General features: G+C 38.1%; 1 protein-coding gene across 1 annotated transcript; it reads left to right on the top strand.

Annotated features, from left to right (window-relative positions):
* The first annotated feature begins 9313 nt into the window (after positions 1-9313).
* LOC120115068 (17.6 kDa class I heat shock protein-like) lies at positions 9314-9892 on the top strand. The gene has a single exon (XM_039135828.1). The coding sequence runs from the start codon at positions 9314-9316 to the stop codon at positions 9890-9892; it is 579 nt and encodes a 192-aa protein (XP_038991759.1).
* The last annotated feature ends 4699 nt before the right edge of the window (positions 9893-14591 follow it).

The following is a 14591-nucleotide window of genomic DNA, read 5'->3' as shown; positions in this document are numbered from 1 at the left end:
TTCTTACTATAGTCTGGAACTTAGTTTATAACTCTACCGTTTTTTATGTATGTTCTGGTTTTATATTATTGAGAAAATATATTTAGAAAAATTAAAAAAATATATAATTACATAATAATATAATTATGCTAACGAGTGTTTGCATAAGTGGTTGGGATTTAAGAATTTGAGTGTGTAAGGTCAAGTTCGAATCCTACCATCATCACTTTTGATGGGTAATCTGTAAATTCCTATATAAATCTCAATTGAGCCTTAAGTATGCCCAGGACTTGGACTGGGAGCCACCCCTGACCTAAACTTTTAATTATAAAAAAATAATATAATTATTAAAATGATAATTATATTTTTCATGTAATTATATTCCGGCGTTTTAACATATTCTAAGAAATTGAGATGAGGTAAATTTTAGCCCTAAAGGGTAACATATAAATCTTAATTAAAAATATTACTCCTAAAGGATTTCAATAAATTTATAATTGTAAAATATTTTATACATAACCTATTGAATTGTCTAAACGGTAATAAGAAATGTTATATTTTTAATGATCGAATTCGAACAATTGTATCCGTAGAATATGTATGCATTATCAATTAATTTAAAAAATTCTAGAAAGATATTGTTTTATAATAATCGAGAGTAATTTAATCCATGTATATTTTAAACGCGAGTAAATAAAAATAATCTATGGTGAATGCAAGGGAACAAGCAGTGGCCCTGCCCCAAAGTGCTTTAATTGGTTTTTAGTCCTGACCCTATAAGACCTCTCTTTAATTAAGTAGTAAGTAGTTTCTGGTAGAACAATTTTTGAGGTGCCCTATTGGGCTAAATAATTAAAGCGGGTGACCTGTTGGGCCAAGAATTCCACTCTTGATAAGGTTGATAAGGGAGCATTTGGTTATGGATCCTTCTTCTCTCTAGCCACGATGGACAGACACTACCAGAGACGGTGGAAGAAGCCATTGATTTAGTGGATAAACGCATTATGGAGATCTGATCAAGATTGGTCATGGCACCACCAAACTTTGTCATCAAGATCGTCAAGGAGGCCGCAGTTGCTTAAGCTGGAAGATATTTGTTGTGGAGTTTATCCTCTATTCTGAACGTTTAATTTGCATGTATCGATGGGGAACAATTCTTCTTGGCTGCCAAAACTAGTATTGATAGAAATACTATTTACCTACAGACTTGATTATGTTCTGAAGTGGAAAAGGATTTAGAAATTTGATGATACTTTTTATCCTTGTTCGCAATAATCATTATGATGATTACACCCTGTTAACTATCGATTCATTTCGAGGTCAAGAAATGACATGATCTTGATCAAGACTGGTCGTGGCACCACCAAACTTTGTCATCAAGATTGTTAGAATGTTGTAGTTTCATCACGTGTATGTAAGGGTGGTTAGGTTGTTAGGTTGGTTAGCCGAGTTGGTTAGTTTGTTAAGCGGTTAATGTTTAGCTAAACCTCTGTTATAAAGCAGTGTACCCAGTTAGATATGAATAAACACAATTCTTTACTGAGTATATCTTTCTGTTATTTCCACTTTCTAACATGGTATCTTTCGTCGGGCGCTCTGGGGATTTATTATAAGCCTTCGCTGCTGCTCTCTCTTGGTAACGATCATGGAGTCGTCCAAGAATTTTGCACACAAGAAAGTGAGTATTCTCCTTGATGAGATGAACTTTATGTTGTGGAATCAACATATATTACTCACAGTCCGAAGCCACCGCCTCGAGCGGCTATTAACTGGTGTCTTGAAGCCACCACCGGAGACGGTTCTTGATAGCAATGGTGAGATGACTGTCAATGATGCCTTTGAAGAGTTCGTGGCACAGGACAGCGCACTAGCGTCGTGGCTCCTTTCCACCATCAGCCCGCACCTCCTACCGCAGTTTGTTGGAGTAGACTCGGCTGCCGCAGTATGGAGCACGGTGCAGCAATTGTTTTCCAGCAGATCGACCACCGCTGCTATGGGACTGCACTGCAAGCTGCAATCGCTAAGAAAAGGGAATGACACTATGAGGACCTACCTTTCCTGAGTTAAGGAGGTATGTGACACACTCGCCTCCTGTGGAAGTGCAGTACCACATGTTGGCCATATAGCCAGCATACTTAAAGGATTACCCAGGGAGTACCAGCCGTTCATGGCGGTTATCACTACAATGAAAGAAATGCTCTCACTCGAAGAATTACATACAATGCTTCTAGATGCTGAAGCTCAGCTAGCTGGATTTGATGAATCCTTGGATTCATTGCCTATGAGTGCGAATATTGTTCAACATAAGGCAAAATACACAGATGACAACCGTGGTTCCATGTCCTCTCGTCCCTCCTCAGGAAATCGTTCTCCTGGTCATGGTCGAGGAAGAACCAGAATTCAATGCCAAATATGTGGCAAGCTTGGTCATCTCGTTGACTGTTGTTGGCACCGATTCGATGAGGATTTCATATGTGTTACTGCTGAGCCTCGATCTCACAAATGTCAATCTACTAGTGCTCATCACTCGACTATTGAAACACCCAATTCAGGGTGTGATTTCTGTAATGGCCAGCCTCAAACGGTTGCGCGATCAGCGCAGGCCAATGTGGCTTCCAGATCAGCTGACCTCTGGGTAGTGGATTCGGGTGCAACCCACCACGTTACCCCCGACGCTAATAACATCCCAAATTATGCTGATTTTAGAGGCCCAGGTAAACTAACTGTGGGAAATTGAGTGTCACTTGACATTCACAACATTGGTAATACGGGTGTTGAGTCTTCAAGAGCTCTATTTTTGAATGATCTATTACATATGCCCCGTATAACAAAAAATTTGATTTCTGTCTCCAAGCTTGCTAGGGATAATGCAGTTTATGTTGAGTTTCATGCTGGAAAATGTTATGTTCGAGATGAATCAACCAGAAAAATCCTGCTGCAAGGTGAAGAAAAGGATGGTATGTACACCTTTGCCCTCGGAGTAGAATCTGGTGTTGCTGCTCATGTAGCTATTGCAGATGTAACTCGAGATCGGTCTGAACTATGGCACCGTCACTTAGGACATCCAGCTCGATATGCTCTAGATAGAATAGCTAATCAAGTCAATGTAAAGATTGATCCTGAGATTAATAAAACTTGTGTGGCCTGCCTTATGGGCAAGAGTCACAAGCTTCCTTTTGAATCATCTAAAACTGTGTATAAGGATCCATTTGAGCTTATTTTTTCAGATCTATGGGGACCCCCACACGTGTCATCTAACGGCTTTCGATACTACGTGTCATTTGTAGATGCGCATACCAGGTTTACATGGGTCTATTTTCTAAAAGACAAGGCTCAAGCCTTATATGTTTTCCAGTTGTTTCATAAGCTTATATTAACTCAGTTTGGTGTGTCGGTTAAGGCAGTTCAAACCGACTGGGGAGGAGAATATCGCCCTTTCTCTACGCTACTTGCTCAAGCCGGCATTGTGCATCGTTTGTCCTGCCCCCATACATAGGAGCAGAACGGTGTTGTCGAACGCAAACACCGTCACATAGTCGAGCTTGGCCTCGTTTTGCTGGCTCAGGCGTCCATACCTATTTAGTACTGATCCTATGCGATGACATCAACTATTCACCTCATCAATCAATTACCAACCAAGGTGCTTGAAGGGCAATCACCGTTTGATAAGTTGTATAGCAAGAAACCCACTTATGCTGATATAAAGGTCTTCGGGTGCCAGTGCTTTCCCCACCTAAGACCTTTTCAAACTCATAAATTGTCCCTTAGCTCGCAACCTTGCACGTATTTAGGGTTTATCCCTAGGCATAAGGGGTATCAGTGCCTTACAGATGATGGAAGGGTATATATTTCGCGTCACGTGGTGTTTAACGAAATGGTGTTTCTATTTGCAGGTAAGGGGCAGACAATACGCAACATAAAGCCAGTGTCTTTCGTTCACAAAGTGTTCCACTTATTGCTGATACACAAAGGTGGCGCAATATGTTTGGCTTTACCCATGTTGAGGATGGCTTCGCTGAAGATGTTCTTCCAAGTCAAGCAAAACAAACTCAGACTGTGCCTGAAATTGCGACCCCGCTAGAGTTCTCTAATGAGGTTCCTCCTGTCTTAGACACAACCTCGAACTATAATGCTGATACAGGCCCTGCTGTAGTTGACACGGACGAGCATGCTAGTGCAGCCACAAATACATGTGATAATATTTCAACTGAACCTGGTGCTATAAATTCGGTGAGACAAGGTTGTCATCCAATGTTGACTCGCAGTAAGTATGGGATATTCAAACCCAAATCATACACTGCCTATTTTGAGCATAATATACATGTTTCTATACATGAGGTGCTGCAGTCTGACAACTGGAGTGAGGCAGTTCGAGTAGAGATAGACGCGCTTCGCAGAAACAACACGTGGTCGTTAGTAAAACTACCAGCAGGACGCACTCCCATAGGCTGCAAATGGTTGTTCAAACTCAAACGGAATCCAGATGGTACCATTCATCGGTATAAAGCCAGATTAGTTGCGAAAGGCTATTCTCATGTACCAGGACACGACTTCACTACCACATTCATCCCCGTGGTCAAATTCTCCACCTTCTATGTGATGTTGGCTCTGGCAGTGACAAACGGATGGGAGCTCAGGCATGTGGACATCAATAACGCGTTCCTCAACGGGGACCTAGGTGAAGACGTTTTTATGGAGCAACCACCGGGTTTTGAGATGTTGGCAGCAGATGGAACTCAGCTCGTCTGTAAGTTACAAAAGGTTCTCTATGGCCTTCAACAAGCGCCTCGAAATTGGCACACCAAACTTAAAGACAGCTTGGTGGAAATGGGATTTAGCTCATCTTGTGCGGATTCTTCTTTGTTTGTCAGTAGGAAACATGGGAATGATACCTATGTGCTGGTTTATGTTGATTACATTGTCATCATCGGGCAGTCTACTGATAGAATACAAGAGGTGGTACAGGCTCTTAGACAACGGTTCTCGCTCAAGGACTTAGGTCTGCTCAGTTACTTCTTAGGCATTGAGGTGCATCGGTCGCGGGAGTCCATTGTACTGAGCCAAAAGAAGTTCATCCTTGAGCTACTGGAAAAGTCTGGTATGACAGGAGCAGCCAGCTGTGGAACATCGATGGTTCTGTCTTCCAAACTTTCAGCAAATGAAGGAGAGATGCTTCCCAATGCCACTGAATACTGTAGTATAGTCGGCTCCCTATTGTATGTGTGCCACACTCGTCCAGACCTAGCGTATAGTGTTGGCAAGGTCGCCCAATTCATGCATGCTCCGAGAGAAGCACATATGGTTGCTGTCAAAAGAATATTGAGATATCTAGCTGGGACGGTTCATTATGGGCTAATGTTCCAACCGGGAGATGACTGTCTATGTAGACTGGGGAGCAAATATCGATTATCGACGGTCGATCTCAGACTATGGCGTCTTTGCTGGTAAATGTCTTGTCGCTTGGAGCTTGAAGAAGCAAAAAACATTGTCAAGATCGACAATGGAAGCCGAGTATAGGTGTGTAGCAGACACTGCTGCTGAGGTGACCTGGGTTGGTGCTTTGCTTAATGATCTCGGGCTGCAACAACGCCAAGTACCGGTGATCTGGTGTGACAATACAGGGGCTGTTGCGATGAGTGCTAATCCCATATATCACTCTCAGTCTAAGCACATTGATATGGATGTGCATTTTGTCCGGGAGAAGGTCTCAGCTGGACAATTGTTAGTGAACTACATACCAGCTGAGCACCAAATTGCAGATGGTTTCACCAAGGTATTGTCAAAATATGCCTTTGAAGAATTTCGAAAGAGTGTGTGTGTAGTGTCTGCTGTTTGAAGTTGATCAAGAAAAGAAAAGCAGAGGGAATGTCAGGCTGTTGAAAGGAGAAAAGGAAGAGAAGGGGGAATGTTAGAATGTTGTAGTTTCATCACGTGTATGTAAGGGTGGTTAGGTTGGTTAGTCGAGTTGGTTAGTTTGTTAAGCGGTTAATGTTTAGCTAAACCTCTATTATAAAACAGTGTACCCATCTAGATATGAATAAACACAATTCTTTACTGAGTATATCTTTATGTTATTTCCACTTTCTAACAAAGATCGCCGATAAATATAGAGCAAAAGAGTACGCATAGCGTTAACCTGTCGAGGATGCATTGCAAAGTTTTACTTGGGGATGGTTGCATTTAAATACATAGAAAAGAAGAAAATAAGCAAACATCATTATCTGTCTGATTCAGATCAAATTACAAAGCATATGTTTAAATGCAACGAGCAAGCATGAGATGGAGAAATTCGGTTAGGACCAAGCATCCACAAACCTTACTCGACGTGCCAATGTCGCCTGCAATGAAATAAATTAATGATTAGCTTAGCTAGCAATACATGCAAGTACATTAATTATATACCAATGTAATTAAAAGCTGAAAGGAAGAGCAGTAAGTGGTGCAAGAGGAGAGTACACTTAGTCACTTACCTAACCTATTCATCATCTCTAGTTGAGCTCTCCGAATCATTGTTGCTGATAGCAATACGGGGGATGTGAGCAATCTTAGGCCAGCCTTCACCGGATTCTTCCATGCAACTTTCAACTAATTTTGGACACCCTATAATCATCAACTCTTTGAGTTATGAAATTAAACAATTATCTATATGTACCAAGTCAAACCAAAGTTTGGATGAAAAAATCCAACCCGCCCCGATGATCGATGAGGAGTCCATTATACACGGACTATTAATTCCTCATTTTATTACTCTATTGTTTGTTTAGATCAATGTGACCCTCCAACTCGAAAAAATAATCCAATGTGACCTTTTGACCAGCGTTTTCCATCATTGACCAAAATTTTATTAATTCATGCTGTTATAAATTGGGTCAAATTACACCATTCATTACTCAACTATTTTATTCTCTTCTATTTTGGTCAATAAACTCTAAAAGTTTTTAATTTCAAAAATCCTAAAGACTTCAGGGACTAAGGATGTAGTTAACCCATTTTACCCCATTTCTCTAATTTCTTCCCTCTCCTCACGGACTGAAACCGGAAAAGAAAAATAGAACTTATTGATACAGAGTGTGAGCCATTGATTCCGAAAGAAGAGAAATCCGAACTGGTTAGTGAATCAAAACCAACCCTTTTTACTCGCACCTTTCGTTTTTATTTACTCACACGAGAGTATGGATGGAAAACGGGTACAATTTCATAGATTTCACACCGTACCTGCTCCAATTGGGGCGAGAATGGATATAACTTTAGTGGGTAGTGGGCGGGTGTGGATTTAAAAAATAGTACCCGTCACGGGTAGTGGGCGGGTGATGGGTTTGAGACCTTACCCACCCCGCATTCGCCCGCCCACTAAATACTCATTAAATTTTGGACCATTATGAATTTAGGTATAATTTTAGAGACTAATTTATAAATCTTAATATTGTATAAGATATAACTTATAATTTATGTATTTTAAGATCTATGTTTACACTTAACTCAAATAATCTTTGGTTTATTTTATTATGCTTCTTAATGGACGTGTTTGTTTTATGTTTATTGTTTATGTATAACTTAAAGTTGTTGTCAGACGGGTCTAGCCGGGTATGTCTCCAGTTGGGTAGTGGGTGTGGGGATGGATTTGAGAATGTACCCGCGTGGGCGGGTGTGGATTTGAAAAATTTTACCCATCATGGATGGTGGACGGGTGGTGGATTTAAAAATATTATGTGGGTATAAGGATGGGGAGGGAGTATCCGCACCCGACCCGCCCGTTTGTCATCCCTACACGAGTCTCAACACTGAGTTGATAACGTGTTCCGAGTACTGCAGCTACTATGTTTCAATCTAAGGTGGAATCATCAAGGCAAGCTTACAATCCATCTCAGTTCAGTTCATCTCAAATTTGGATGATTATAATGTTCTTTATTCATGTTGGGATTTATTTTATTTTTGGCAGAATGATGCGGTTCCTTGTAGCACTTTGTATTGGGGTCTATTCGGCTTACGGGTAAACCTTAATATGATGAGAACATTGCAGAATCTATGCTTTCTTTGATTGAATCTTTGTGATGTTAAGGGTTAGTTTTCTTGTATAAAATAAAATATATTTATTATATATTTAGTTTACGATTGTAGTTATTTTACCTTTATTGTAATTTGAATATTTTATATTTTTAATAAAATTAGCAGCTTATAAAAAATATGTGAAATTTATGTTTTATTTTTTTCCATAATATTTTCAAATAATATCTCAATTTATTACATATATTAATCTATTATTATCGTAAAACTTTTATTAATTTATAATAAAATTAAAGTAAATATCATAGGAAATTAATTTAGTTAAAATGAAAGTATTAAAGGTATTGATAAGCATTAAATATTATTAGGCCTGTAAATGAACTGAACGTTCAGTGAACCGTTCATGAACCGTGTGGCGGGAAGTTCGTTTATGTGCGTTTATTTATTAAATGAACGAACATGAACGAGATTTTGCGTTCGTTTAATTAAATGAACGAACATGAACAAATGGCTCGTTCGTTCATTTACGTTCGTGAACGTTCGATTATATGTTCGTTTATGTTCGTTCATTTATGTTCATTTATGTTCGAACAGAGGTCAAGTTGAATATGTTACGAAGATTATTGAAGTTGTTTGGATTTCAAGAAGATTGTTTTGTTGAACAAATTAACTTTAAGACTTTATTATGTCCATATAGCTTATTTATGATTTATGTATGTTTTTGTCGTATTCGAACAAATTAACTCTAAAGTTGCAGGTTATATTAATGAATTTTAAGTTATTGTTCTTGTTGTTTATTTTTTTACATTCATTTGTTGTGTTCGAATAAGTTTGTTTTTTTGTGTTTGTGTTGTTCGTTTATGTTCGTTCATTTACTTTCGTTTATCATTTAAATGAACGAACGTGAACGAACATGAACAAGCTATATTCCTTAATGAACGAACATGAAAAAAAAAATTGTTCGTTTATGTTCGTGTTCGTTTATGTTCGTTTATTTATTAAATGAACGAATATGAACATACCTCTGTTCGTGTGCGTTCGGTTCGTTTACATGCTTAAATATTATCTTATAAATAGTCATAATATCCTAAACTATCATGTGTCATCTTGATAAATAAAAACCGAAAACTTCGCATTTTTCTTAAAAAAATTCTCCGATATTTTTTACGAACTTTAAACAAACAAGGAATAATTCAAAAGAAACCACTTCAACCTATATATATATATATATATACACACATTGAGAAATCATCACCAAAGCTAAGCAAAGTTTCCCATCATCCTCTACTGTTGAGCAATTTTGTTTCATTGCTATATTCCCATGACAAAGATGGCCATAGGAAATCTCACAAAAGCCTTCGTTTTTGTAATGGCTGTTATGGCAAGCCAAGTGAAGGGTCTAATGCCCTACACAAGGCCTTTGTGGGACATGAACATGATGATCCCAGAGGATCCATTTAGAATCCTCGAACACACACCGCTCAACGTCGCTTCCATTCCGAAAGCGACAGAGACAATGGCAGTGTCATTGGCTCGTTGCGACTGGAAAGAAACCCCACGGTTCCATGTCATCGACCTCGACATACCCGGGATGAAGAGAGAAGATTTGAAGATCGAGGTCGAAGAAAACCGGGTGTTGAGGGTCAGCGGCGAGAGGAAAGAGGAGGAGGAAGTAGAAGGACAAAAATGGCACACGGCCGAGAGGACTAATGGGAAATTCTGGAGGCAATTCAGGATGCCTTCGAATGCGGATTTAGATCATGTCACGGCTCATTTGGAAGATGGGGTTTTGACGATCACCGTGCCGAAATTTGCCGACGAGGCCAAGAGGCAATCTAAGGTTATCGACATTGGTTCACCGGCTGGTTCCGGTGAGGATGTTAAGACCATCTCCACGGCTTCCCAGTAATGACAAATTGACAATGTCTTTGGTTGTGTCTTGGTTCTAATGTGAATGATTGATTAACAATAAGTTGTGTTTTTTTGTTGATTGTGGTGAAATGGTGTTGCATACTATGTTTTGCTTGTTCCAAATTGGTCCCTCTATTTTTCAGATTGTTTGATTTCATTCTTTTAAATAATTTTCTATGTTTACTTCATTCAGAAATTAGGCATAACCAAAAACAAAACCTTCAATTTTTACATCTTTTTTGTTAATTTGAACCTTTTTCGTCTTTAATTTTTACATTATTGTTATTATTGTATTAAGAAAACACATTAAATATAACTAAGAGAGAACAAATATAAAATGATTGAATGTGGGTATGATATGTAGCTTGATTTTGAATACTAAATAAATAAAAAGAATTGTGTATTATTTTATCGTTAGATTGAGATTGCAAAAGACACAACATGCCACCGGGGAGATACTCGACAACGACACAACATGCTCTAGAAGGAAGGGAATTGCGGCCGTCGGCCGACGGATATTTCAACGGAATCTTAAGGTTGGAAGTTCCCATTGAGCCTCCAACAAACTGTAACAACGCCACTATGAACATTAAGGCTTTAACTGTCACTTTATGCCATGGTAAACATACAAAGTAGAAGCAAAATTCGGAACCTTCGTAACATTCGGGTGGTTGAGCTTATGCCAAACCGCGACCTCTTGCTTAAACGACACATGCATCGCCGCGGTTTCGGATGCGCCGCCGCCGCTCCAGTCCAACACTTTGACTACAACATTCAACATTACAATGCAGTAGCCAGTAAGAATAGAATCCTAATATGCAGCAAACTGACCCTCATTTCTTGAAAAATCTTCTTAACTTCAACATGCCTGCTGAACTTTCTTCAGGCTTAGTAAAAAAAGTTTCTAACGAAGAGATCAAAGATGCCATATTCAGTCAAAGAAATGATAAATCTCCTGGCCCAGATGGATTTACCCCTCTTTTCTTTAAAAGATCTTGGTTTGTTGTTGGGGACGATGTTACCAAAGCAATCAGATTCTTTTTTGAAGAAGCATTCATCCTGTCAGCTTTCAACTCTACGATTATAGCCTTGATTCCTAAGACTCATAATCCAAGTACTATCAAGGATTATAGACCCATCTCTTGTTGCTCAGTGGTGTACAAAACCATCTCCAAAATCCTTGTCAAAAGATTGTCCACTTTGCTTCCTGTTATTAATACTCCTAACCAGTCTGCTTTTGTTCGTGGAAGATCTATTATCGACAACACTCTACTAGCTCAGGAACTCGTTAGAGGCTATGGAAGGAAACTTATCTCTCCAAGGTGTGCTCTTAAAATCGATCTTCATAAGGTTTTTGATTCTCTCCATTGGGATTTCATCTCTGTTACTCTCAAAGCCATTGGCCTTCCTAGTACATTCTTAAATTGGATAGAGGTTTGTTTCAAAGAAGCCAGATATTCTATCTCCTTCAATGGTAGCTTAGTGGGCTATTTTAAAGGTCAAAGGGGAATAAGACAAGGAGACCCCTTATCATCTATCCTTTTTGTGCTTGCTATGAACATACTCTCCAAAATTCTTAATCTTGCTGCTTCTAAAGGGATCTTTGGGTATCACCCTAAATGCAGAAAAATTGGTTTAACCCATCTCTCTTTTGCAGACGACCTTCTAATCTTCTGCAAAGGAAATTTGGACTCTATTGTTGGAATCATTTCAGTCTTAAACCATTTCTATTCCTTGTCTGGACTCAAACTCAATGTTAGCAAGACTGAATTATTTGTTGCTGGTATTTCCTCTAGGAATCTTGAAATCATTCATTCCATTTCTGGCTTTAAGATTGGTCAGCTTCCAGTTAGGTATTTAGGGGTTCCATTAATCACTAAAAAACTTTCTCAGCATGACTGTCAGCCTCTTATGGAAAAAATAAAATTAAAGTTGTATCATTGGTCTAATAAACTGCTTAGTTATGCGGGGAGACTAGAGTTAATCAAAACTGTTCTATTCAGTGTGGCTAATTTCTGGTGCAGACAATTCATGCTCCCTCAGTCTATTATTAACCGTATTGATCAGTTTTGTTCTCGGTTCCTGTGGAAAGGTATTGATCAGGCTGCTTCAGGGGCGCGTGTTAGCTGGTCAAATATTTACTCTCCTAAATCAGAAGGCGGCTTAGGACTGAAAAATTTAAAATCCTGGAATACTGCTTGGATGATGCTGTTAATTCGTAATATTCTGGCAGGCGAAGGTTCCCTTTGGGTGGCTTGGTTGCACTGTTATGTTTTCAAGAACAATGATTTACGTGATATGGTTGTTAACAATGCTCATAGTTGGAGTACTAAAAAACTTCTGAATCTGAGACACTTTGCTATTCCCATTCTGAAGACTCGAACAATTTGCACAAAAGAAATCTGGGAAGCTGTTAGAGAAAGAAAAAGTAAGGTTTCTTGGCACAAAATCATTTGGTTCCCTATGCATGTACCCAAGTTTAGTATGATAGCTTGGATGGCTATCCTAGACAGACTTCCAACTCGGGAAATACTGTCAAGGATGGGAGTTCTCAACGATACTCAATGTGTTCTATGTAATGAGACTATCGAAACTAGGAACCATCTTTTTGTTGATTGTAGTTTTGCTAAAAACCTGTGGCAAGCTATCTTAAACTTGACTCACTTGCGTAAACCTCAAATGTCATGGGAATCAATGCTTGAATGGGCTTGCCATGAATGGAGGGGTAAATCTTTGATCTCCATCCTTCTGAAAATTGTATGGACTTCCTACATATATATGATTTGGGAAGAGAGGAATAGAAGAATTTTCCAACAAAAGAAAAGGGAGGTTGCTCAGCTTCTGTCAACTATCAAAGATATTGTTCGGGTCAAGCTTAGTGGGAAAAATATCAACAGAACTGATATTATTAACTGTAATATTTGTTGTAAATGGGGTATAGATTAACCATTATTTTGTTGTAATTATTGTTTCGACTCCCTTTGGAACGATTATGTAGCTTCTGTTTCTCTCGATAATAAACTCTTACTTATCCAAAAAACAAAAGAGATGGTGAAAGTGTACCTGCAACATCTTTGTTATCGTACGTCGCACGGTAGACGGTGCCGTAGGTGCCGCGAGCGACGTACCGCAGCTCCAACTTAGCCAAATTGATCTCCCATTCGTCGGCAGGCTTATGATCGTCGACGCTTTTGGACCAAACCGAGTTGAGATGCTTCTCTAGCTGCATGTCTAGGGTTTTAAATCAATTTTATCAGCTCTGAAAATCATAACATTAGTATTAACGCCTGAAGCTTTCATCTTTAGATTTTCATCTGAAATGATAACACCACCACCTTCCTCTCCAAGTTTCAATCCCATGCCCATTGCACAACAAAATCACAGGTAAAATATACAAAAAATAAAATAAAATAAAATTATGGTAAATAATAAATTAAAAGAAATTAAATGTTGTTGGGATGGAACATAAAGGATGGTGGTGGTGTCGTTGAAAATTGATTTTTTTTTAGAAAAAAAATCCGAATTTGAAGAATTCAATGGAAAAATGGAGAAATAGGGGAAATATTCCATTTTTGTTGCTAAAAAAAGAGATATTTCAATGGAAGAGATTAATAGGAGGAAATTAATCAAATGCAGGAATATTATTTTATTTAAAGAAAAAACATGATTTTTTAAGTAAATTTTCAATAATATGACAATAATAAGGTTTTTGCAGTAGGTTAACTTATATTTTTCTAGATTTATAATTTAAATAGACTTTGACTTTCATCTTTGTCTATGTAGTAGACTCAATTTATCACTTCCGTCTTTATCGTATTTTTGCATTAATTTAATCATGAAAATTGTTTAATTGCATCATTCGTAATGACTACTCTGCTAATCACAACCTGAAGTGGCATTTTATGGAGCTTAGACAACGTAATTGAACTGTTAAAATTCAACATATCTGTCGCGAAGGGAACAAGGTGGTCGATGCGCTTACCATATATGCCAGCACTGCTAGCTTTGGGATTACTGTCTTCGACGATCCTCCCTTGTCCTTGGTTTCCATTTTACAAGCTGATATTGCATGCTCCTGATGCTTGCTTGCTGTTTTGCCAGCTTCGGCGCTGGTTTCTTTGTTGTCTTGTTTTTGTTTGAACTTTCACTTAACCAAGGTATTATCATATGTACTCTTTTTTTCCGACTAGATTTAAGGTGGGTTTTTAACGAGGCATACGATAATACCTTCCAATGTATGATTCATTCATACCCTTTTATATAAAAAATAAAATAAACCCCTCGATTATAAAATCCTAAGTTGATGTTTAGGGTTTATAGTTTAGAGGTAATCGGGTTTTGGATTTTAAGTTAAGAATAGGGTATAGAATAATTCAATTAAACAACTTCAATGACTAAATTAATGTGAAAATACGATATGGGCAAAAGTGATAATTTGGTTTATTACAGTGACAAAAATTATCATTTTGTCTTTATTCAATTTAGATTTCATTATATAAATTCAACGTGTTATTCGACGGGTTGTCTATAAAAATAAAAATTTCACCAACAACATTAAAAAAATGATCATATGTATCATTTAAATAGATTTAAAATTATCAAAACAAAAATAATTGGACAAATAATATATTTGTTATTATTATTATTAGGGTGTATGTTAAATTGGACAGGTCCAATCTACTTGAACGGTGGGCTCG

Source organism: Hibiscus syriacus, unplaced genomic scaffold (genome assembly GCF_006381635.1).
Source record: "Hibiscus syriacus cultivar Baekdansim isolate YM2019G1 unplaced genomic scaffold, ASM638163v2 tig00110257_pilon, whole genome shotgun sequence".
Lineage (NCBI taxonomy): Eukaryota > Viridiplantae > Streptophyta > Magnoliopsida > Malvales > Malvaceae > Hibiscus > Hibiscus syriacus.
The sequence above is the reverse complement of the archived record's forward strand: the minus strand, read 5'-3'. Positions and strand labels throughout refer to the sequence as shown.